At 52.0% G+C, this 23,871-nt stretch overlaps 8 protein-coding genes across 8 annotated transcripts; 4 read left to right on the forward strand and 4 right to left on the reverse strand.

Annotated features, from left to right (window-relative positions):
• Nucleotides 1-2,787: 2,787 nt before the first annotated feature.
• Nucleotides 2,788-4,422, forward strand: E0L32_010918 (uncharacterized protein; the record flags this gene model as incomplete). The annotated part of the gene is made up of 1 exon (XM_031133589.1): nucleotides 2,788-4,422. One exon carries the CDS (start codon nucleotides 2,788-2,790, stop codon nucleotides 4,420-4,422), a length of 1,635 nt encoding a protein of 544 aa, XP_030988828.1.
• A 582-nt stretch (nucleotides 4,423-5,004) lies between these two features.
• E0L32_010919 (uncharacterized protein) lies at nucleotides 5,005-7,811 on the reverse strand (the record flags this gene model as incomplete). Its single annotated transcript, XM_031133590.1, has 2 exons — nucleotides 5,005-7,172; nucleotides 7,223-7,811. The coding sequence occupies 2 exons, from the start codon at nucleotides 7,809-7,811 to the stop codon at nucleotides 5,005-5,007; spliced, it is 2,757 nt and encodes a 918-aa protein (XP_030988829.1).
• A 3,676-nt stretch (nucleotides 7,812-11,487) lies between these two features.
• Nucleotides 11,488-12,799, forward strand: E0L32_010920 (uncharacterized protein; the record flags this gene model as incomplete). The annotated part of the gene is made up of 3 exons (XM_031133591.1): nucleotides 11,488-11,858; nucleotides 11,930-12,289; nucleotides 12,547-12,799. The coding sequence occupies 3 exons, from the start codon at nucleotides 11,488-11,490 to the stop codon at nucleotides 12,797-12,799; spliced, it is 984 nt and encodes a 327-aa protein (XP_030988830.1).
• A 1,344-nt stretch (nucleotides 12,800-14,143) lies between these two features.
• E0L32_010921 (uncharacterized protein) lies at nucleotides 14,144-14,682 on the reverse strand (the record flags this gene model as incomplete). The annotated part of the gene is made up of 2 exons (XM_031133592.1): nucleotides 14,144-14,257; nucleotides 14,380-14,682. 2 exons carry the CDS (start codon nucleotides 14,680-14,682, stop codon nucleotides 14,144-14,146), a joined length of 417 nt encoding a protein of 138 aa, XP_030988831.1.
• Nucleotides 14,683-17,721: 3,039 nt separating this feature from the next.
• On the forward strand, nucleotides 17,722-18,319 carry E0L32_010922 (uncharacterized protein; the record flags this gene model as incomplete). Its single annotated transcript, XM_031133593.1, has 2 exons — nucleotides 17,722-17,726; nucleotides 17,860-18,319. 2 exons carry the CDS (start codon nucleotides 17,722-17,724, stop codon nucleotides 18,317-18,319), a joined length of 465 nt encoding a protein of 154 aa, XP_030988832.1.
• Nucleotides 18,320-18,702: 383 nt separating this feature from the next.
• On the reverse strand, nucleotides 18,703-19,111 carry E0L32_010923 (uncharacterized protein; the record flags this gene model as incomplete). The annotated part of the gene is made up of 2 exons (XM_031133594.1): nucleotides 18,703-18,875; nucleotides 18,946-19,111. 2 exons carry the CDS (start codon nucleotides 19,109-19,111, stop codon nucleotides 18,703-18,705), a joined length of 339 nt encoding a protein of 112 aa, XP_030988833.1.
• A 781-nt stretch (nucleotides 19,112-19,892) lies between these two features.
• Nucleotides 19,893-20,987, forward strand: E0L32_010924 (uncharacterized protein; the record flags this gene model as incomplete). Its single annotated transcript, XM_031133596.1, has 1 exon — nucleotides 19,893-20,987. One exon carries the CDS (start codon nucleotides 19,893-19,895, stop codon nucleotides 20,985-20,987), a length of 1,095 nt encoding a protein of 364 aa, XP_030988834.1.
• A 465-nt stretch (nucleotides 20,988-21,452) lies between these two features.
• E0L32_010925 (uncharacterized protein) lies at nucleotides 21,453-23,138 on the reverse strand (the record flags this gene model as incomplete). Its single annotated transcript, XM_031133597.1, has 1 exon — nucleotides 21,453-23,138. One exon carries the CDS (start codon nucleotides 23,136-23,138, stop codon nucleotides 21,453-21,455), a length of 1,686 nt encoding a protein of 561 aa, XP_030988835.1.
• Nucleotides 23,139-23,871: the final 733 nt, after the last annotated feature.

Here is a 23,871-nt window from a genome sequence, read left to right on the forward strand (position 1 = left end):
AAGCTAGTTTATTATTATTATAATCTTATTAGACCTAGAGATCTTATTACTAATCTATTAAGCTATAATAATTATAAAGAGTTTTAAGAAGAGTATACTTCTTCTTATTTAATAAAAGATATATAACTTTTAAGCCTGAAAATTTATCTTTAATAATTAGAACTATTATTAAATTATTAAGATAGTTTAATATTATAAAGAGATCTAGATAGATTTAATTAAATAGATATTCTACTAATTAATTACTTAGTCTTCTTAAGACTTATTACTTTATCTTAACTTTAATATATACTTAATAAGGCTAATTAAACTTACTAATAATTATAACTTCTTTAATATTAGTAGATAAATAACCTAGAGCTTTATTATTAAGATACTTTATTCTTCTATACTAGATATTATATCTTATCTTACTTTTTAGACTAAGCTTTTATAATAAGACTATATTAATAGCTTTATTTAATTACTATTTATTAATTTATTCTTAACTTTAATAAAAGTTAATTATAGTATAACTCTTAATTTATTTAGTTAAAAAGACTATTAATTTTAATATAAAACTCTTAATAATATTATAGTTATTATTATTTTATTAATATCCTACCTCTCTTATTACTTTATAAGAGATTAGATTAATATAAAAGTCTTTAGTAATAATAATATTCTTTAGCTTAAAGAAAGCTAGATTAATAAAGATATTAATCTCTATTATTATCTCTTCTATACTATAATATAATATTATAATATTATCTATATTAATAATATTAGTTATTAGTTAATATATACTCTTAATAAGCTTCTTCTTTAAGTTAATAATATAATAGATAGTATTAATATTATAAATAAAGTTATCTTTTAATAGATATATTATAATAATAAAGAAGCTTACTATAATATTTAAGAAGACTCTTTAAGAGATCTTCTTAATTAAAATTATCTAAATATAGGTACTTCTAATTTATCTAGTCTTATTAGATCTTTAATTAACTAGTAATAACTTTACTAATAACTTCTTAATTACTTTAATTAAGTTCTAATATTACTTCTATAACTAATCTATCTCTATAATCTTCTATAGTACCCTCTCTAGCTTTCTCTATAAGAAGAGTAGTATATAAACTAACTTCTTCTCTAAATAGAGGATTTAATACTAATTCTTATTATATTTTATTCTATAAGAGTAGATAGATCTCTTACTATTAAAAGCCTTATCTTAAAGTATTAGTTACTCTATTAATCTTTAAATAGGCTCTATTACTATATTAAATAATCTTTTAGCTAATCTCTTAACTATTATTATTATTATAAGCTATTATTAAAGCTAGTAAGTAAGTATATAGCTATTTAAAATTAATCTTTTTTAATTAAGAGTATTTATATAGATTTAAATAAAGATATTACTAACTTTATTAATATTATTAATAATAATAAGAAAGTTCTTTATAGGCTAATTATCTTAAATATTATTAATATTAATATTCTTAATATATTATAAAACCTATTTCTATTATTTAATCTATATTAATAAATTAGTAGATCTAAATAGTTATTTAGTTTATTAATATTAAGTTTAAGCTTATATTCTTACTTTAAAATCTAATAACTTAAGATATTTCTTTAATATTATTAATCTTACCTATATTAATCTAACTCTTAATAATTATCTAATTACTTCTATTCTATTAAAGATCTATATAATTATTTATTATTATTCTTTTAATAACTTATTAAATAGAGCTATATATTACTTAATTATTTAATAAATAAGCTTATTTATCTTAATTAGCTTTTTATTCTTCTTCTTATATATTATATTTAAAACCTTTTATTTATCTAACTCTATATTAAAGAAGTTCTTTCTTATTCTAAACTCTAAATATATTATTATTAGTTATTTCTCTTAAAATATTATTAAGAAAATAAAAGAAGATCTTAAATAATCTTTAAAAGATTTTAAAGTTTAATCTCTATCTAAATTAATATATTTCTAAATTTTATTATCTATAACTTTAAGATAGATATATAAATATTATATATTTTAATCTATTTTATTAATAAGAATTACTACTTAATTATTATTTAAATTCTTTTTAATTATAATATTATAATTAAATAACTAAGAGAATTAATTAAATAATACTTTAGCTTAAATAAGAGATTAATTAGATTATTATTATATTTTAAAGAGTTCTAACTACTTCTTATTAAATTTAGCTATAGAAATCTATAACTTTATAATCTAAATCTTATAATAATTACTCTAAATAAATAAATCTACTCTAATCTACTTAATTAAATATTAATTAGACTTATAACTATTAACTAAGAGTCAGATTAATTAAATTCTATTTATTAAGGTATCTAATTCTAAGAGAGAAAAGAGGAAGGCCGCCAGGGGGGCTGCCGGCCCTTAGAGGTGGCCCTAAAGGGCGGTGTGGTTGGGCAGAGACAGCTCCACATACTAAATTTGCCCTGGGGTTGTCCTTAGTGGACCAGCCCCTTCTGACATTTACAGGTGATGCTAGCGCCTGTGGGGATGGTCCGTGCCGCCCATTCATAGGTACTGTTTGTGCAATGAGATCCACCATCTAAATTAACTACAACGACTTAATTGGCTTCACTGACGCGCCAAACCGCGTCCTTGGCTATTCCAGTTTGAACCTCCAAGGACTTCTCAGTGTGCTGTTGGCCTGGACTGTGCAGAATCTGGCATTGGCTGGTTTCCATCACCAAGAGCGCACGATCATCCAGAGCTTCGAGGCGAAAAAGCTCGATATTCCCGTCATCATGGCGCGGTTGAAGCGCAGAAAGGAAGATGAGGATGCCGCGAATGGACCCGGAGAGGCCGAAGACCGTCCCGAGTTGACCCCCTCGAAACGCCGACGCACCTCCAAAGCCGCTACCGATACTACTGCGAATGCTAATGGGGGGGAGAAGCCTACGACTAATGGGATCGAGATGACGCCGAGAAAACGAGGACGGCCGAGGAAAGATGCATCGCAAACCCCGGGGAGCGCGGCAGGTACGCCGGCCAAGTCGCCCAGAAAGGGGGGCCTGTTCCAGACACCCGTCAAGACCAATGGATTCAATGGGCATGGGACGCATAGCCGACGCACTGGCGGCGCCGACCGCTCTGCGCGGAGAAAGAGTGCCAGAGCTCTGATCGACCGCGTCGTGGCAGGCGACATCAGCGACGAGGAGGCGGGCGATGAGGGTGTGGCCCGGGAGATCTACGAATCCAGCGACGACGAAGAGGAGGACGATCTCGACGATGCAGAGCAGGTACTCCAGGCGGAAATCCAAGTAGGTGCTGAAGCGCCAACACCGTCGAAACGACCACGAGGCCGGCCGAAGGGGTCTAAAAACAGGCCGAGAACACCAACACCGCCCCCGCAAGATCTTCCGGCGCACGAGCTCTACTTCTTCCAGAACAAGCCAGGGTTGGCCAAGACATCGGCGAACAACCTGTCGTCTTTGAACCTGCTGTCACACGATGAATACTTCTCCATCCTCCGAGACAAAAAGGTCACGGAACACCACCGTGAAGATGTCGAGTTCCTACAGTCCCTCCATGCGCAATCCTTCCCACAATGGGAATTCGAGCTGGATCAGGGCTTCTCGGTCTGTCTATACGGCTACGGCTCCAAGCGGCCTCTGCTGCACCGCTTCGCCTCGCATCTGTTCGACAGGATACACGACCAAGGCGCCGCGAAGCAGCACAAAATCGTCATCATAAACGGCTACGTCCGCACGATCTCCATCCGCGAGATCCTCACCATCCTCGCCCGCGCGGTAGACCCGGCCCACCGACTGCCCACCTCCAACCCCGTCACCATGCTCCAGAACCTCCTCTCCCTGCTCTCCTCGGCCGGCGAAGACGGCGGCAGCAGCAGCACCACCACCACCAAGAAGCTCACCCTGGTCCTCAACTCCCTCGACGCCGCGCCCCTGCGCAAGGCCGCCGCCCAGTCCGTCCTCGCCCAGCTCGCCGCCCACCCGCGCATCCGCCTCGTCTGCTCCGCCGACACGCCCGACTTCCCGCTGCTCTGGGACTCGTCCCTGCGCTCGGCGCTCGGCCTCGCCTTCCACGACTGCACCACCTTCGCTCCCTTCGGCGCCGAGCTCGACGTCGTCGACGACGTGCACGAGCTGCTCGGCCGCAACACGCGGCGCGTCGGCGGCAAGGACGGCGTCGCCTTCGTGCTGCGCAGCCTGCCCGAGAACGCCAAGAACCTGTTCCGCCTGCTCGTCGGCGAGGTGCTCGTCGCCATGGACGAGGGCGGGGACGCCGGCGGCGGTATGTTCGGCGGCGGCGGCGGCGGTGAGGGCCCCGGCGTTGAGTACAGGATGCTGTACAACAAGGCTGTGGAGGAGTTCATCTGTAGCTCTGAGATGGCGTTTAGGACGCTGCTGAAGGAGTGAGTCCCCCCCCCCCCCCCCCCCCCCCCCCCCCCCCTGTCCCCTCACTCTTTCATTTGAGGGAAATCCGAATAATTTTCTTTGGTGATGCTAACGAAACGACGCAGGTTCCACGACCATCAAATGATCACGAGCAGAAAGGACATACTAGGGACGGAGTTGCTGAGCCTTCCCTTCAGGAAGGAGGAGCTCGAGGCTATACTGGAGGACTTGACGACATGATGAAACGAAACATAGATGTACAAAACGAAACAAAATATTGCATTGGCATCTAGAGCTTACACAGCATAATAAAATGTTAGAGGAATGCGAACGGGGCATGACGTCTATTAGTTTAATTTTGCGGCCTCTACGCCCTCCAAAGCAAGTCTCGCTTCTTGGGTGGCATCAACTTCTTTTGCGCGCATCTCGCGCGTCTAATCTCGATCAAGGGGCTTTGTTCTGGCTACTTGGCCGGGGCCCCCCTTGCTTTCTACATTACAATCGTATCTGATGTTTCATAATCGTCCATAACCCAGAGTAAAAACCCTCTCATAAAGCCGTTCCAGAAAGGGTCTATTAGAACAACAAGAAGTAAAAAACCCATTATAGCCCCAGGCTCTTCACGCACGTCCACAACATCACGGGCACCACGACGTTGTCATTGCCGCCTGTGAGCACCGCCTCCGTAAGACTGGCCACCGAGGCGCACACGCCCGCATTGCGCACCGTCCTCGTCCAGTCCCACTGCGCGACGTGAGAGAGGGCAGAAGGGGCCGCGGAGGGGATCGCAATGTGCTCGTCGGTGACAGGCCAGCCGCCGACGCGCAACCAAGTGGCCGCAGCAGCGAGGCCGAGAAAGACGGCCACGGCGAAGGCGACGCTGCCCTCGATGCTCTTGCCGCCTCCCCAGAGCCACTTGCGGTGGCCCCATCGTCGACCTATCAGCGAGGCGGCCGCGTCACCGAGGCCGACGCAGATGACGCCAGATACCATGCTGACGTCGCGAGTCGGGACGCCCCAGCCAGCCAAGGTACCCGTGCCGGTGCGGGACAGGGATCCCAACGAGAGCCACAAGGGGATAGCGCACCCGATCAGGAGAAAGATGTGGGAGATGACCACCGGACCGCGGAGGTCTCGACCGTCGACATAAGGCGTGAGGAAAGAGGCGATAGGCTTGGAGAGGGGCGGGAGCTGGCTGGCGCGAAGGAGGTCCAGGAGGAGGAAGATGGCCAGTATCAGAGACAGGGCGAGAGCGGCGTATGTGGGGTCGACAAAGGTCGCAGGCAGGAACATGGCCACCATCATAAAGTGGAAGACCTTGCGGCGTGTGTCGACCTCGTATACGGGGGAGAGCTTGAACACGACAGCAAGGCCCAGGATCAGGATCCCGAACCAGTACGCACTCAAGACAAGTCGAGTGTTCGCTTCGCCTAGAGTTGTCTGTCTCAGATGCTCCACCCATCCGAGGCTGCAAACCTCTTCGACGCCGCGTTCAGGGAGGCAGACCCATCTCTCGAGATTCGCCTGGACAACCTGGAATCGGAACCAGGGCAGGTCTCCAAAAAGATACCCAAGTGCCCAGCCGATAGGTTCATTCCCTTGAAGCGCATAGACGCCCACGTACTGTCGAATACCGAGCAGGATGATGCCGGCGATGCAGATATAGACCCAAGCAGCGTAGAGCCACTTTCGAATCAAAGCATCCCGTGGTGTGAGGAAGAAGAAGGCCCGTAGACTGGAGGACGCAGATCTCTTGCGTCGTCCCGAGGGCGTATGTCTGTGTGAACGAAAAGTGTCCTTTGCCAGATCGGGCAGGGTAGACCTTCGTGACGAGATTGGTCCAGCAAGATCTTCTAGAGGGGGGAATTTAACGCTATTTGTTCGACGAGCTGGAGATGGGGCCGACGGGTCAGCGATGCCATCTGCAAAAGTCGCTGCATGACGTATGCCTTTACTTGGGCTGCTGTCAATGGACGAACGCGCGTAGACTTCGTCATCGGAAGAGTTGGCAGAGTCTGATGATGGCTCGTCCAAAGCAGCCCCTAACAGCTCATGCTTGAACCTCTTCATCGATAGGATATGAATGATCTGTTTCGCCAAAGAGCGGTGCTTAGACGGCTCATCTTGGCGCCTGAAACGCCATTTTGGTACCCTTGCCAGAGTAATACCCCATCGAATGGTCGGCCCGCAAAGGACCAACACACCCAGGCCGCCTAGCCAGAGCAGTCCTTTCAGTATGACTGCCTGGGGAGATCGAGCAAGAAACAGGATGTTTATCAGCGCAATGGATAGAAGTTGCAGCTCCGCCGGAAGGAGGCTAGTAGTTGTGAGATGTTGGAGGACCGCACAAAGGGTCTGATGTAAGGGATAGATGAAGGCAATGGTTTCGAGATTCAGGGATTCGTCGGCGCTGAAATTCATCGCGCCGTTCTTTTCCTCGCTCAATTGGCGGATATATGGGAAGCATGACAGTGCCCATTGGATGTTGTTGTATTTGTCTGTATGTTGTGCAAGTGGCACAAGTGCCTTCGGCATGGCAGAAATGCTCAGAGCCAGATTAAGTAGAACCACTGTGGTTCTAGTCGTCGCAACTAGAAGGGAAACGAAAAGAGGTATCACCACTGGGTATAATAGCGGTGCTGGTTCGAAGGAAGACGGAATTGTGATAGGTAGCCATGATGACGGTTTCCTGTGCGTGTAAGCCCACAGGGCAACCCGGAGGGGGTATAACAGCAACAGTCCGGAAACAATTGCCAGATGTGTGGTGAAGCCTACGCAATCGTTAGCAAAGGAGTCGAGCCACGGTAGGGATTGCAATCACCTGTCCTGAGGGACTTGATCAGAGGTCTGGCGTGCGCATTGGTATAGAGCAGAACGCCGAGAAGGGCAAGTATTAAGCATTCAGAGCAACGGCGGATGATCTCTTTCCTCCGACGCGCCTTCTCCAGACTCTGGTATTTGGCCTTCTCGGCTGCATCGCGCTTCTGATCCTTCAAACGTCGGTCGCCATCGCCTCCGAGAGCGACAGGTGCTAGCAACGGCGACGACGAGCCCGAGAGCAGCTCATTTCTGCCACGCAAGCCCTTATGCAAGCGCGTCTTCGGAGCTGGGAGCCCCTTCAAGAAGTGCTCGTCGTCCGCTTCGGTGCCACTATCACTAGTGGGTGTGGACTCCTTGGTGAAAGAAGCACTTGGGCCCCGGAGCTCGCCTCGAACATCCTGAAATAGATTCGTGGCAGTCGTGCCAGCGCGCGCCGCAACGAGATGGTCGGAGGGATGGAGAAGTTCGTAGTTCTGTCGATGGTAAGGGTGAGGAGAGCGGGATAGAAGCCTCAGCCCCTCGGGATCATCTTGCGTATGATCGCTCTGGGCAGAGGCAGGCAGCTGGAGGTGCTGCTGCTCGTCGGGCATGTCGCAGAGAATTGGGGAGTGCAGGCTCCCACAGCATTGACGTAGTTGTTGGCGACACCACGAATGGTGCTAGAATTGATTGGCGGTGGATTTGGTGTGTACGCCGGGGAATGACACGACGTGCTAGTCTGCCTCCAGGGTCGCGGTTGAGGACATCCTCTCACGAGCAAGAATGTTGAGTCTTCTTTAGATCACAGCCAGTCGGACAACTGCGCGGGATTCGCGTCACATGAAAGCTGGTCAATGTAGACACCTCAGCGGCTCTTTAGTCGCTGGAGGCAGGCCACTAATGGTGCGGATAGCTTGCCGAAGGCCTAGCGCGAGAAGTCGCCGGGATGCTCCATCAGCCCACTGTGGCTGGAGAATTGCAGGTAGCCCTATCCAGGCTCCTCAATGTTATCGTGGGATATTGAACAAGAGGACGATCTGAGTTGCAATACAGGCCCTAATTCTGATTCAACATCATAGACACTAAATCTGTCTTGTCGGAGATACGCCTATACTCTGTACACCTCAACTCTTCCGTTTCCAAGGTGCGAAGACTTTGTTGGCTTGGGAGATAAGCCACATCACAGGTACTTTGATATCAAAGCTTGGCGGGATCCACTTGACTCCTTGCACCGACAAGAGCCTCACGACAATGATGCGATTCGCAACCTCGGTCAGGCCTGGCCTGGGAGGCCTTGGGTCAGTCACATGAAATATGAAATGTTCTGTTGGACACTTTCTTCTGGGCTTCATGTGTATGTCCCTTCAGAGACCTGGACTCCCACGCATATCATTGGCGCAACCTTGCATAAGCGAGCAAAGTAGGAAATGGTCCAAGTAGTGATCCTCAGGTAAGGAACTACATATATCACAGTCAGCACGAACTATCCCGGGGTCATTAAAATTCAAGATTATACAGTGATAGCATTGATTGTTGTAGTGTCGATTTTTCTGGTCTGTCGGGCCATTTGTGGTCCTGTTGTGATGTTCTTTGTTAATGTGATTTATTTACTTGGTTCATATTTTAGAAATCATTGTCTTTAATTGTTCACAGCGCAAGATTAACAACGACAACGTTTAAATAGGATTTCTTTTCTGAAAAAAGAGAGGGAATGGTTTTATCACTTCAAACAAACGGCAATAACCATTTAACCACCCGCCAGGAAGAGAAGTCTACCTAATCCATCATCCTTGTCTCCGATCCGTAGTCTAGGTTTGAAACTTGTCTTGAGCACCGAGGGACATCTCACAGTCTTCGCATCTCTAGCGTATCTAGTAACAGTGTATGAAGGACGGCAAGCAAGACCAAAACCCATTTAAGCAACTAGCATATGTTTCATTGGGAAAATTCATGATTGGACCTCAAGAAACGACAACACCGAGCATCCTGACTTCTAGCCAGAACTGGCGCGGAGACCCACTGAGATAACTGGTGATCGAGACATCCCACATGCGTGATCGGATCGGTGTTGTCTCCAAGCGCCCAAGGCGCCGCGGGAGAATTCCCTGGTGAATGGTATATCAGAAGCATCACCTCGGTCTGTTATGGGATGGCCCGGATGGGGTACTAGTCCTCCCCGTGGCTAGGCGTTGCCAGCCACTATGTCACAATCGCCGTAGAATCACGATAGAGCGCACTATTGAAAGTCTATTCTGACCTCAATCGGGTAGCTTGCCAGGTCTGAGGGTGCCATTCTCATCGGCACCTGGAGGTCGCCTGCTCTTGGTCTCGCTACGTTTCTGCAGGCAGTCTTGTCGGTTGCCTCCCCAATCTGCTCACATGTGAGTTCATGCGATGGGGACCTCGTAATAAAAACGGGACCCCATCGCTGGACATCAAATTGGATTCGAGGTGGGTACCGAGCGGAAGAGCCGCCGGTAGTCAATGCGGCGAGCCCATAATAAATACCCACGATGACGTTCAGAGCTTTAGGATGAGGCTGTGAATTAATTCAGGAGAGAATGGGAGCTTAGCAAAGGCTCGCCAAGCAGAGGCCGCTGGACTGGAGGAGTGTAGCATGGGCGCGCTAGGAGGCAATAGAGAGAGAGTTTTGCATTATCAAAGCGGCGGAGGATATCGAGCTGAACTGGCGTGGGTGACAGGCACAACCGGGTGCACCTAAGCTGCATCCGTGCTGGGTGTGCTCGCCACGCGTCGAATACGAGAAAGGAACCACATCTGCCTCCGTAGCGAATCCCCACCACCAAGAATTGAAACGGCCGATAAAGAGACAGAGAGAACCAAAAAAAAAGAAGATTCCAGTCTCACCATCTGGCTCGTGACAGGAGTGTTCATAGCGCCAGGTCTCATCGGCTTTGGCTGGCAAGGCGGCGTAAGGAGACGAGCCCGCCAAGATGAAGAGACGGATATCGATCCGGATCACGCAGACAAAGCGTCATCATGTTGGGCTCGGCGATGTGGGCTCCTCTCACTCGTGCGAGTTGCAGACACATGTGGTATGATACGAGGTATAACAGAGAGAGACGATGATATCAGGCTTACCAGTCCTTTCTTGAAGAATCGCATCGGTAGGAAGCATGAGCAATTGCTTCCCATGCCTGCTGTCTGGGCTGGACCCGGAGCTCTTTCGCCTGCAAACCGGGGTTTGTCGCCGTATCAGGTGGCGCTGGTTGGAGAGCCAAGGTGCCAAACCCTTGCTAAATTTAGCGAGTGGCCCGGGAGCAGTCCACAGAGTTCGGGAAACTGGCACGACTGGCACCATGTCACCGGCCCTGGAACAGGCTAAACCGGTCAAGGCCGATGCCAAATCCCTGCATCTGCAGCGTCATGATGTTTCCAGCAACGCAGCTGAGAGGCGGAGATCTTCAGGGTGGCCACCCACAAACAAGCGGCCAGAGCTAAGCACGGCTGTCTGTCCCAATGGTCCAGCTCCTGTCTGCCCAGCCCGACAAACCGACAGGGTTCAATCAAGAGGTTTAAAAAGTAAAGGCATGGTGATGGCTGCAGCCCTTTTCTCCTTTGACAGTGTTTCATACCATCCACCACGACCCAGCTCGAGAAGCAAGTGAACATCTACTGGTTAGTGCCTGCCACCTCTCTCCCCCCTCAGAAACGACACTTTTGCTTGGCGTGACGACGTTGCGGATAAGCTGGGCTCCATTAGCTCGCGAGGAAGAAGCAAGAAAGCACCGTAAACGCCCGCCTCCACCCACTCATCCAACCACCGAGGTGGAGCCTCTCTCGTTTACCTGCACATCAGAGTTGGACAACAGTACAAAGAAGCCTCTTTCTCTAACCTTACCTCCGTACATAGTACTATTACTCGGCATCAGCAGCTTTTTTTTCGTGACTGTTGTCCACTCGTTACAACAAAGTCACAGCCACTCAGACCCTACGGTCCACAAACCTGCAACCCACCGGAGTCAGATCACGAAAGGTGTGACAGTCCGAGAACCACCAGCAGGGTCTTGACCTGGAGGCTTCGGCAAATAAAACTCACCGTCCTGCCCTCTCCCTCGCGTCATGATGCAGGTTTAGGTAGACACTAGAGTTCCACCAAAGCGCCTCACCAAAGCACCGGATTCCCGAAAACCTGCGAAGCTCCAGCCCACAAACCTCGAGCCTTTCGGCTGCACAGCATCGGACTGGCCCACCACCCTGCCTCTCGTTTCGAACTGATCTGACAGCCGGACCTCTCACACCATCTCATAGCCCAAAGCCGACGCTATGGACAGCCGGCATACTAAAGACGATCGTGCCCTCGAGGCCGGCTACCCAACGGCTCTGGAAGAGAAGTCGTCGATGCGGACCGAAGAGACCAGAGAGCCCCAACCCCCACGTTTCGTGGTCATCCAGAAGATGCCGTCGCCTCGCCACCTCCTCGTCACCCTGGCACTGTGCTTCCTGTTCACCTTTGGCCTGGCCCATGCCCTGAGCCCCAAGGCCTGGCACCGGGGATCGTGCCACGAGAAGTCATCGTCCGAGTCCCAGCAGCAGCAGCAGGAGCAAGTCGTCGACGCCTCGAGGTTCACCAACATGCTCGATGCCGTCTCCCCGGACTCGCTGCACGATCTCCTCCACCGCTATCTGCCTGAGAGGTATCAGCATGGGGTCTTCTCCTCGGACCACTCCGCCCTCGAGGCCGTTCACCGGGACGACGCACCGCTAGCGACGTCTCTTGCACAGCTGGCCAAGCGTCAGGACACCAACAGCACCTCGGTGCCGACGACGTCTCCCACGTCTTCGGCTCCAACTACGACCTCTCATACCTCGACCACGGTGACGACACCGACCAGCTCCGCGCCAACGTCGACTTCTGCCAGCAGCGTGCCGTCGTCGACCTCGGCGCCGCCGACCTCCTCGTCTTCGTCTTCGTCCTCCCGCCCTCCCTCTTCCTCGGTCACTTCTTCTGGTACGTCGTCGACTATGACTTCTTCGTCCTCTTCTCCTTCTTCCTCTTCCTCCTCGAGAAGTTCAAGCTTCTCCATAACGTCGACATCGTCTCGATCGAGAACATCGTCATCTGCCGGTATGTCGGCCTCAATGCAGCCGTGAAGTGTTCGCCTCGTTGTTGCTTGATGATGTCCTGTTTCCCTATCGTCGTCAATTGCGCGTGCCGTGTCAGCTCTTTTGTCCTACCCATGAGCTAGACTTTTCACGGCCGTCGACATCCTGCCCCCCAGGGGGGCCATTGGTGTAGCTTGGCTTTTTGACTTGAAAGAAAACGTTTTGCTTCGCATCGCAAGGTCCACCTGGCTGACCAGATTTTACTACAGAACCCACCAGCTCGAGTTCGGAGAGCCGGACGAGTCCGCCGCGTACGTCTAAGCCGACGACGTCGACCTACACGTCCACGCTCCCCAACGGTGCAGCCACCACCGTCGTCGAGACCTCGTACGTGGGCGTCGACGACCCGAACCAGACCACGAGCACCAAGCCGTCGGGCAGCCTTCAGACCAACGCCGCCGTGGCTCGCAACCGCGGCCATCTCGTCGAGGCGGCCGTGGGAGTCATCGTCGGAGGGGCGCTGCTGATCTAAGTCTTGGGGACGAACAAGCATGTTTCGGTCTCTTTTCTTCTCCCCCACGATGGGAGAAGAAGTATAGGGCGGGGAGGGGAAAGAGAAGAAAAGAAGAAGCGAAAGAAAGAAGGTCCGGAACTAACAACCGCACGCGCACCCGCGCGAGGAGCCGGATGGCGTACGCCGCTATTAATATGTCTCTCGAGACGTGCACGAATGATTCGAGCAAAACGACACATCTTTCCAGCAACAACAGCACTTGCCTAATTTGGCACGACCGGGTTTTTTAAATTTGATTTATTCTCAGCGACCAGCATCACAAGCGACACACATTCCTTTAGCATCAAAGAACGGAGTTATTCTAGCATACACAATTTGGGAATCATTTTTTGAGTTTGGGCAGAACGCCGGGGGGGGGCCCACAAGGCATGGGACCAGGCGCATTCTTCAAACGCGTTCTGGGACGGGGGTGGAAGCGCGTCTTATATCCACCACTTGCATACAAGCATATTATCTTCATTCCTTAATTACAAGCGCTTCTTGGCTTTATGGCACGCAAGTCACGCATACAGAGGGCACAACATCTGAGAAACCCGGGGGTGTGGGAGGAGGAGACAGAGACGGGGGGGTGGGGGAGAGGAGAGCGGAAATCACATTTCTAGTTTTTAGAACAAATGTAATATGGAAAGGATGGGTCGCGGTCCAGAGTTTGCCGCAAACAAACGGTGCGATGAATTCCCCCGTTTTCGTGATAATGCATCTTCTTGGGGGGAAGGAGGGAGTCTAGGAGACGCGTCGGGGCTAAGGCTGCAAATGCCGGCCTCGTGAACAATGCGCGTGCGTGTGTGAAATGTAGGCTACGAGTAGTTGGCTTGGGAGAAGCCGGCCGGAAGAGATGAGAGAAAAAAGAAAAGGGGCGCTTTTGCTAAAAACTTGGGGTGTGAGGCGCGACGGGTTTCCCGTGTCAAGGGATGAGAGGAGAGATCGAGGTAGGAAATTTGGGCGTGGAATGCGGGCACACACAGACCAGGAACCAGGAACAATGGGCGGAGTGGCGCCAAAGTGGACGAGAAAAAGAATAGGCCATGCCATGTGTGAAACCGGCCGTTCGAGCGGCTAGAAAAGATAATTGGGGATCGAATCATCACGGACTTTGTCATGTGGGCGATATCGATGTTTTACATGTCAGAACTCGGGATGTAGAATGAAGCTTCACGTCTTTGGCGGCGGGTCAGCTTCGTCAATGCGTATTGCGTGTGATGAGTCGCTAAATTGGCAAAGATTGGTCGTGTCTAATTTGAATCAATCGTTACAAGAAAATCATCAAGCCAGAAGAAGCCCCCCTCCGAAAGACGGAGCTGTTTAGCCAGGTCCAATCTTGGGCATGTCGTGATGCTCGCTCAGCTTGGACAGGTAGGTGTTGAGCTCCTCGACCCGCTGCTTGTGCGTCTTGAGAAGCTCCGGCCTGGCACCGGCCTGTTCCAAGAGCTGTCATGTAAAACTCCCGTTAGTAGGTATACCACGGAATGAGAACTGGTTAAAATACCGAGGATGCAGAAAGAAAGAGCCTCATGACGTAGGACAAGAGAAAGACATACCTTCTTGCGCCTGGCTTCCTCGAAGCGCCTCTCGGCCTCGGTCTTGAAGGCGACGGGTCGCTGAGCGGAGCCGCTGCCGTCGTCCTCAGCCTCCTCGCCCTCCTCCTCTCGCCGCTTATCCTTGCTGCTGGTCTTGGATGATGAAGACGCCCCTGCGCCGCCGGTGGATAACGCCTTTTCGAGATCGCTGCCGCCGCCTTCGGCCCTGTCCTTCTTCTTCTTGTGCTTTTTGACTTTGGCGCCGGCGCCCTTGAGCTTGAGGGCCCCGCCTCCGCCGGCCGACTTGTAGTCGTCTGATGGCATGGCGGTCATGAGCAATAGGCCATGGGAAAGGTGGATGCCAGCTAGAGACTGTGGAAGCGGCGAGGATTGCGACAAGTCTTCTGAGCTGTAAGTGGATGGATCTTCACTGAACCAACGATGAGGTTCTCGTAGGGTGTGGTGGGTGGTCCTGTGAGGATTGGCTGCTTATGTCATCCAGAGGCGCCCCCCACAACGACCATGGATTGAGGCTCGCTCCCGACAAGCAAACCGTCGCTAACCTCTACTCTATGAGAGGCAATAAGCTTTCTGTCGCCCTGACTACAAGATTTACCTAGCATTCATTCAAAGCTGCCGTTGGATTTTGACAGGGAAACCGGTCCCTTGTGTTACCCTGCGCCGGCCGAAAACCATGCCCCTGGAAGGACAGCTCCTGTTGCTGGTGCAGCCCAGCTTCATGACAGTCGGATGAGGCCTGCAGCTCCCCAGTTCAGCAGCGGCTGAGACAGGGCAGCTCCCCGTAGGACAAGATCGACTACACCCTATGTATCCTAGCTAATCAAGCATCGCAATGCCGGTCACCAAAAAGTTGGCTGAGACAATGTAGGAGGAGATCTCATGGGAATGGAGCTCTTCTCCACGCATGAGCTCCATCAAGCCCAGAAGAGGGTCAGATCTACCCAGGTAGGTAAAGGTCTTATTGCCCTGCTCGCAAGAATGACGAGTCCACCCAAGGTGGGAAGCAAGCATCAATGCTGTGGAGGGGGCCACGATGCCCCGCGAAGAGCTCGTCGCGGCAAAACGGGTATGGGCATCGGTCGATGGGGGTCAGAATGGAGCTCTAGTTGCTCGGTCAGGAGCATGAGCTCGCTCGATTTGGCATACCCATCCTGCTAGAGAGTGGGAGAGAGCAGGTGAGCACGAATCAAGGTAAGACCACTGATGTCTCAGAGAAACGTCGATCGCGCACCAATCTTGGACGCCATCGCGAGAAGAGCTACGAGTCATTGGAATGTGTAGGCCCATCCAGTACCTGATTGGGCTCGTGCCACTGGACGTCACTAGTTGTCAAGAGGAAGATCTCACCGTTTGGTCTCCACTGTGCCTGGTCGAGGGAAGAAAGAGGCCTAGTCGCTCCGAGTGACAGGACCAAAAGCGTAAACCTACTTGCCTACCACGGCCTGTGGCTGGGGGTTGATCGAGGGACGAAGCACATCCGTGTCTTAGCGGGCGATGCCCGTGTACAGAGCTTGGCAAGTACTAAGATCTAGTGCAAAGTATGGCAGAATAGACTTCAGAGATCGCGGTGATTGGCAGTTGCCCGGTTGAGAGCAAGTGGGTAGGCAGAGCAGGTAGATCAAGACAAGATCGGGGGAGTGGTGATGATAGGGATTGGTGGTGTCGGTACTTTGGTTGGCCGTCGTTTGGCAGCTGGCGGAGGACGAGCGCCAGAATTGGGAGCTTGGGCCAAAAACTCACGTGTGGGCGATGGCCAGAAGCGGCTTAGTCAGGGCGAGTCGCGAGCGGTGAGTGGGCGATTGGGCGACGCGAGTGGATGCCGGGGCAGCATCCAGCATTTCTACGATGGCCGCTCGCCAAAAATTTCAAACTCTTCTTTCTTCTCTTTTTTTCTTCAGATCAAAAAGTATACCACAGAGTAGCCACGACCGACACTCAGAATTCCAAGCCCACGGTGTCGCGTTGCCACGTTACTTACAGTAACAGAACTCTGGAGATCGAAATCCCTGATAGGAAATCTTTCGCCCAAGTCCCTCTGCGGACGGATGGGCGAGGATGTCGATGATGTGGAGACATACCTAAGTCTTTTTTTGCCTTTGCCTGTTCCTGCATGATGTTTCACTCTGTTCTCGCAACATTCCTGTTGCCCTTGACTAGCGCAAGCCCTGATTGACTTTCCTGGTATGTGCCCTGAGCAATGGTGCAGCTTTGTCCCGGGAGTGCCTGCGTGCGTGCGTGTGCCCCGTCGCTCTGCCCCGTCTCTCTGCCCCGTCGCCATGCGCCGTCGTCGTCGTCGTCTCGTCGCTCTACTAGGCAAAGGTACCTTGATCGAGGTGCTTCCTCATTCGTTCCTTGCGCTTGGAGGCGTTATGCTTTCCGTCTTGGGGCGTAGTGGCTCTCTAGGTCTATCTACGGTACCTTGCATCTGTCGAGATCGGCAGGTCTCCTACCCAACCAGAACCAATTCCTTCTCTCTCTCTGGGCTCCCAGAGTCGAGAGGCCAGCCAGCCGGCCGTCCATCCGGCAGGCAAAGCAGGCGGGCGGGCAGGCAGCTCCAGTGAGCGAGGCTCGGGGCAAGACAGCCTTGCCCGCTTGTCTAGTGGAGACTCTTTGGAGATGCGCAAGGAGCAAACCAAAAAAGGCTCCTCTGATGCTCCATTGGGTTCTTTTTCCTCCTTCATTACCCCATATGGTACATGCTGCTATGCGCTATTCGCTCGAATATCGTCATTCATGTGTTTTCCTGCTGTCTGATTCGCTGCGCGGTCGCTCGCTGGTTCGCTCGCCATGACGCGCGCAGCGGAGGTGTGGTCCTCGCAAGTGTCGAGCCATGATGGGTCGGGAAACAAGACATACCATCAGAGACATGCTCCATTGTCGGTTGCCGCAGACGAACTCTCTTGGGCACGTTAGACTTGGAATAACAGTCCCCGCTTTGGATGTTTTTGGTGCTTTTGCCAAAGTTTGCTACGAGTCCGGCAGCAGGCCAGCCGATGTGTGGAATGCTGCTCCATTTCGCACCATTCCTCAACATGGTCGGCGCGTGTGCTTGTCTCCAAGCCAGCGACACCTGTTTACCAAGGAATCTCGGCGTCCGCCCAGACGAGCGCGATGATTGTCTTAGTGCCCGTCCTCGTTATATAAGATCGTCTTGGAGCTCCCGTTTCCATCTTCAGCTCCTCTCCTCATCCACTCTTTTAGCTCACCTACCTCAGTCACTCGTTCTTGACTTTATAGCTCGTGCGTCCCCTTGATAGCTATTTCAGCTCTCTGAGACCTCGATCCCGTCTATAATATCAAACCAAAAAGTCTTGATACGCTTCGGCTTTCAATACCGTCAAAATGAGGTACGTCGCCGCCGCCGCCTTGGGGGGCAGCAGGAGCATGGGCTTGGAGGGGATTGCCGGCGACCTGGCTTCCCAACATGCACATGACCCGTGACCATCGTCTTCGAGTCAGTTTGGCTAACGCACTCTGCAGTCTGACTACCTCTGAGTTCCTCAGCTGCACCCCGTACCCGGCGACGGTTACGGACACGGTGACCAGCACCTTCACCACCACCTACTGCTACACTGGGCCTGCTGCCTGCCCTACCAGCGCATGGATGGCCACGTACACCATCGTTGAGATCTGCACGGGTAACCGGGCCACCTGGACCCCTCCTGCGATCCCGCCAAACTTCGTCCAGACGACTGTCGTCTGCGATGTTTGCGCCACTCCCACCCAGACCATCTACTGCCCGACCAGCACGCCCGTCCCCACCGGCGTCGCCACCGGTGTCCTCACCGTCGGCGGCAACGGTGTCACCGCCTCCACCGGCGTCGTCGTCGCACCGCCCACCGGCAAGCCCGTGGTCGTCACTGCCGGCGCTCCTTCCCTCAAGAAGGGCCTGGCCGTCATCGGCTCGCTGGCTCTCATCGCCGGCCAGATGCTCCTGTAAATGGGGAGTGTACAATCCTTAACGACTATAAACTATCATGGGGCGTAGAGCTACTGGTGCAAGATTTTAATCGGGTTTTCATTTCCACGGACATTGTTAACGGAATACGCATCATCTGAATTTGGTTTGCCGGGCAGGTTACTTGTTACAATTTTTTATCAGAGTCTGACATAATTTTATTTTCGGGGTTCAAAACGTTTCAAAAACGGTTCCGTTCCTTGTAATATGCTTCGTGATGAATACTGTGTTTCCAATTCTATTCCCCCCGAGGCTGCTTATGTGCAATTCTTGACCTCGTCGTTATCGAGACTTGTCGGGTATTGCTTGTTACCCATCCCCATGGTCTCATGAGAGTCCGCCTGAGCTTATGATAACCCGGAATCTCAAACCAGTCTGTCTCCGTCCTTGCTGCGGTGTTGGTCCCGTACGAACTCTTCAATCTGTGGATCATGATGCGGTCGCTCAGGAGGGCCCCCGGGCGCTTGATACAGAGCGGGTTGCTCCTTGTTCTCTTCTACTCCCAGCATTTTGGCAACGGGAGGGACGTATTCGGCAACTGTATCGGGTCGCGTGCGTTAGTGTTGCCGGTTCCTGCAGTTGCGGACCGTCGCTTCATTCCAGCTCACCTTTCTCCACGACAGCGTCGACTGTGGAGGTGTTTTTGCTGTCGCCCTGCGCGGGCCTGCGAGCCTCATCTGCCTTGTGGTCGAGCTTCTCCTTGTAGTTTATGTTGGTGGCCTGAGCCACTGCGCCTTCGGGATCGCGTGTCTTGAGGTTTGGCCTGTCTCCCATGGTGGTCTCTCGTGCACTTGGAACTTTGTCGATGTATCTGTTCGCGGCGGCGTTCTCAGATTCGCGTCTTCGTCACGGTGATAGCAAGAGGTTTCAATCATTTGAGATGACCAAAGTGAGTTATCTCGATTCAAACTGCAAGTCTGCCTACACAATTGACGTCTGCCGTTGCACCAAGAATCTTGGTCTGCTCCGAAAGCTTATGGTCTCCAGTGGCCAAGAACATGACGTCATATCCTGTTCCGAGCTGGACCCCTGCTTTGAGTCTGTTCAAGTTCACACGGGGTAAATCTGATATTCAAAAATCGCATGGAGGCGTGCCGAATCTCTTCAGGCCATCTTGGAGGTCACGATAGCTAGTCTAGGCGGAGAGTTGCGGTGTTGAGGCTGTGTGGTAAGCCCACGATTCAGTGTACAAGACTTGGGTGGTAGTGCTGAGGAGGGGCGATCGTAGCTGAAGATCCGCCCAATACCGGGCCAATCGGCGATCGCCTGATAACCTTAAAGCACTGCTTGGCAGGCAGGCATGTCTGCCCCCGGTTCCTGTGCCTGCCCGGACGAAAGCGGCAGGCGGTCAGTGCTCGAGGCGCGCAGAAAGACTTTTGGGCGGTATTTTCTCCCGATAGCCTCGACTTACATTCCACAAAGAGGCTGGACCTCGCAGCAAAGACCATACCGCTCACACCCGTGCTTGCTCGTGCTTTATTGGTCGCCACCACATCCAGTCTGTTTCCTTTGCCGGCCAGAACGCGCCTTTTCTCCTCCCCTCTCCTTCACCACCATGGCGCCGATCCCAATTACCATCATCACCGGGTTTTTGGGTTCGGGGAAGACCACCCTGATCCTGAACCTGATCCCGCAATTGCGCGAGACAAATCCGGACTACAAGCTCGCGCTCCTCAAGAATGAGTTTGGCGACTTGGCAGTAGACTCACAACTCGCCTCGTCGAGCGCCATCTCGGGCGTGCAGGAGATGCTCAATGGCTGCATCTGCTGCAATCTCGTGGGCCAGCTTGGTGAGGCGTTGCACGAGCTGCAGGCGTCGGTGAAGCCGGACCGCATCGTGGTCGAGACCTCTGGCTCCGCATTCCCAGCCACCCTGGCACTGGAGGTCAACCGGCTGGCACGCAAGACGGGAGATTACATTCTTGACGGCGTCGTCAGCGTCATCGACGTGGAGAACTGGCAGGGGTACGAGGACACCAGCTACACGGCCCGCCTGCAGGCCCGGTACACTGATCTCATCGTCTTCAACAAGTGGGAGAGCTGCGATGAGCGCCGGTTTGACGAGTGTCTGGACCGTGTAGGCGACCTCGAGGTCGATACGGCCTGGGTCAAGAGCCGCAAAGGCTGGGTGTCTATGGACTTGGTCTTTGGCATCGACGGCGGGCTTGCACAAGATCTGACAGACGAGCACCATGATCACGGCCACGGCCATGATGCAGAACATAAGCACGATCACCAGTCTGAAGTGGAAGTCCTCTCTGTGACCCTACAAGGACCCAAAAAATCAGCCCTTAATTCGGAGAAGCTCTTGTCTCTCCTCAAGGCTGCCTCCAAGGAGGAGGTCTACCGGATAAAAGCCGTTTTGACGGCCTCATCAACGGTCAGGAACTCCGATGAAGATGTGGATATCCCAACTCCTCCCCACCCCCAGGCAAGATACATCCTCAATTGGGCCTTCGGGCGATGGACCTTCACCCCCGTCGCCGAGGGAGCACAGGAGCACGAATCGAGCGACCAGGTTCCACTGCGCCTGACCATGATCCTGGCGAGATACGAGAGCACCAAGTGGAAGAAGAGACTAGAGAGCAACGGCTACCTGGAACTAGACGGCGACGACAAAGGCCAACTCACCGTTACGAAAATAGCATGATCGACGCGACAATTCTTAGAGCATAAGACCGAGAAAGAAAAGCATGGGCATTTGAGGATTCGTTAGAGAAATGCGAGACAATACCACCACGAGCAGCTTGTTCCTGCTCCAAATTAGACATATCTGATTGGTTCACAAGTGGAACATTGTTTCAGTCCTGAGCACCAAGCAAGACGTTGGCCAACACTTTTGCCAACTTTTGCAGGCGACGGACGGCCATTTTGTGTCTAGCGTTTGGCCAAATCTGGTAGACAAGCAGATCGGTCCGCTGGCGCAAACCTTACAAGAACGGAGACAAACTGCTCCGCCATGCTGTGTATTACCTATTTGTCTAGGTACCACGAGGGCCGACAGATCCCCTTCGCGAGCTGCGGGGAGCTGATATCCACGCTGTGAGACCTTTGCGGTCTCCACTGTCTCAGCCATTCCTGGGAGCTGAAGATGGATGTCGAGACAGGAGGACGATCAGAGAGCCTTGGGAAGCCGACTGAGGACCGGTGACGTGGGCGTCACTTCATGCTCTTGGTGCCCCTTCTCCGCCATCTCCACCATCGCTTCGTCCCACTCCTCCGATATGCCTCGCAGGCTGTCGCGGATCAACTTCCTAAGGTCGAACGTCACTTCTTCAGGGCTAGCGCCGCTTGTCTCTTGAGCGCGCTGCTCGAGGATGGGTATGGGGCGATGGGCCGAGCTCGCGGCGCCGGCGGAGGAGGAGTAGGAGTAAGATGAGGTAAAGTTGGCATTGTCGCAGTAGTACTCGAGCAGGTCGTCTTCCCAGGAGCCGTCGTTGCCGACGTACGATGACTGGTGTTTTCCCTCGCTCCCCTGGTCTGCGGCGCGGACTACTTGGGAGCGCGGATGGTCGATCTCGCCGATGCGCACGATGTGGCTATTGGCCTGGAGGGCCGGGTGGATTTGCTGCTGTGCCATGGCGGGCGACATCTGCCCGGGGCTTCCTTCTTCGTGGTCCATGCGCCGCCTAATGTAGGCCATGGCTGATTCCATGCTCGCGCCCCGTTGGAGCTGTATCCTTGAGGCGTGCGTGGGGGTGGACTTGGGAGTGGCCATGCCCATGGTACTGGCGGTCGGGGTGATGTCGTCGTCGTCGTCGTCGTCGTCACTGTCTAGGGAACTGCTGTAGCCGTCATCGCCGACTTGTCTGTCAGGCGCGGTGGAGATATCGTGTGGCTCGGTGTTGCGGAGGGATATCTCTCTCGGCGAGGCGGACGGGGAGATGAGCCGCATCTGCTGCGCGACGTGCGTGGGACTGGTGGTGGCGTTTCGACGGCTCGTTACCGCGGGCGAATAAGGTCTAGGCCTGGCAGCAGCTGCTCCTGCGTATATTCCCAAGGGAGCGGTGTAGGGATTCTGTGTAGGCCGGCGGCTTACCGCCGGTCGAGGGACACGCTGCGGATAGGCCGCTCTCTCACCGGTAGCGGCGGACTCGAATCTCCGCCGTGGCGTGGGCGGGGCCGATGGTTGTGTCGGGGGCCCGGGCGAGAAAAGCGGAGCCCGGACCGGAGGGGCAAGATTCGCGTCGGCTCGCTTCTCCGTCGCCGGGCTGACATGTCTGGCGCGAGGTCGAGGTGATAGAGGAAACAACGGCGTCTGAGGCCGGCGGGGTGTATCGCCGTGTCGGTGCGGCGAGGGTGCCGGTCTTGGATTCTCAAAGTTGCCGTCGAGGCTCGGCGTCTGATAAGGCTTGACCTCCTTGCCTTTCCAGACAGGAGGCGATGCCATCGGAGATGAAAGGCCTACCGGTTCGACGTCTGCAGCTCGACGCTCAGCGGGCATCGGCGACAGCGGCTGCCGGAGTCGAGGCGAATCTAGTCGTCGAGCCTCGCTCTCCTCGGCCGCTCGGCGGCGGCGTCTCTTCTCCTCCTCTTCTTCATGCATGGCTAAGAGGAGATAGCGGCACTCTTCGTCGGAGGGGATGTTCTCTGGCAGGATAGGACGCACGGGGCGGTCAGGAGTATGGATAATCTCAAAGTTATCGAGGTCCGCCCGCTCGATGGCCGACTTGCCGTCCCTGCCACCATGGTGTTGGTGATGGATGGGCATGATGCGCCGGAGATCACGCAGTTTCTGGCTAAGTCTCTGGCCCTTCGAGGTCGGGCTCGCGCCGCTGTTATTGGGATCGGGGGGTTTCATTGTAGATGAGCGTGGGTGAGGAAACGGTCCTGGTTTTTGTATGGATTCAGGGGGGGGTGAAGCTCTCTCGGCTTTCTGTTTTTGCACAAGGGTTTGGTCAAGAGTTTGGTAGTATGAACATGTCCTTGATGATGATGTATGATGTATCAACTTCTACTATCGCGTGGCAGTTCTTTGTCCTAGTAGCCGTGACTCGCACTCGACTGTGGTTTTCTTTGTTCATGGCTTGTGGCCACGAGGTGGCTATCACTAGGTCCCAGGGTTCTTTGACGCCCGACTATCCTCGACCCTTTTGACTCGCTGCGATACAGGGGGCAAGAACCATGTTATGAGCCATTTCTTGTAATTCCTACATGCAAGGCCCCAGGGGGTTGTTTCTCTATTATATATGTGTCCTTCGACTCAACATGCATCCTTCCTTGGCGAGGCTCGCAACAATGTGAATCACGATGACTCACTGAATCGATGCTTTCGTGATTGTGCTACAGAAATGACCTACCTTCGCAGTGTGAAGCTGTGCTTGTTGTTTGTATCGGGTCCAGTGTCATGTTTTTCAATGAGCAGCCGGTTGTTATGGCTGTGCTTGCTGGTGGAGCTGGCATGGAGGCAAGAAAGAGGGCGTGGAAATGAGAGCTTGAGAGTCTTGTACGCATACGCAGGTAGTTGGTAAACATGATAGAAGTGATGCTCTATTTCTCTAAAGATTCTTTCATTGAACGTAGTTAAGTAAAAT

Source organism: Thyridium curvatum, assembly GCF_004353045.1.
Source record: "Thyridium curvatum strain D216 chromosome Unknown NODE_94_length_151459_cov_88.394397, whole genome shotgun sequence".
Classification (NCBI taxonomy): Eukaryota; Fungi; Ascomycota; class Sordariomycetes; order Thyridiales; family Thyridiaceae; genus Thyridium; species Thyridium curvatum.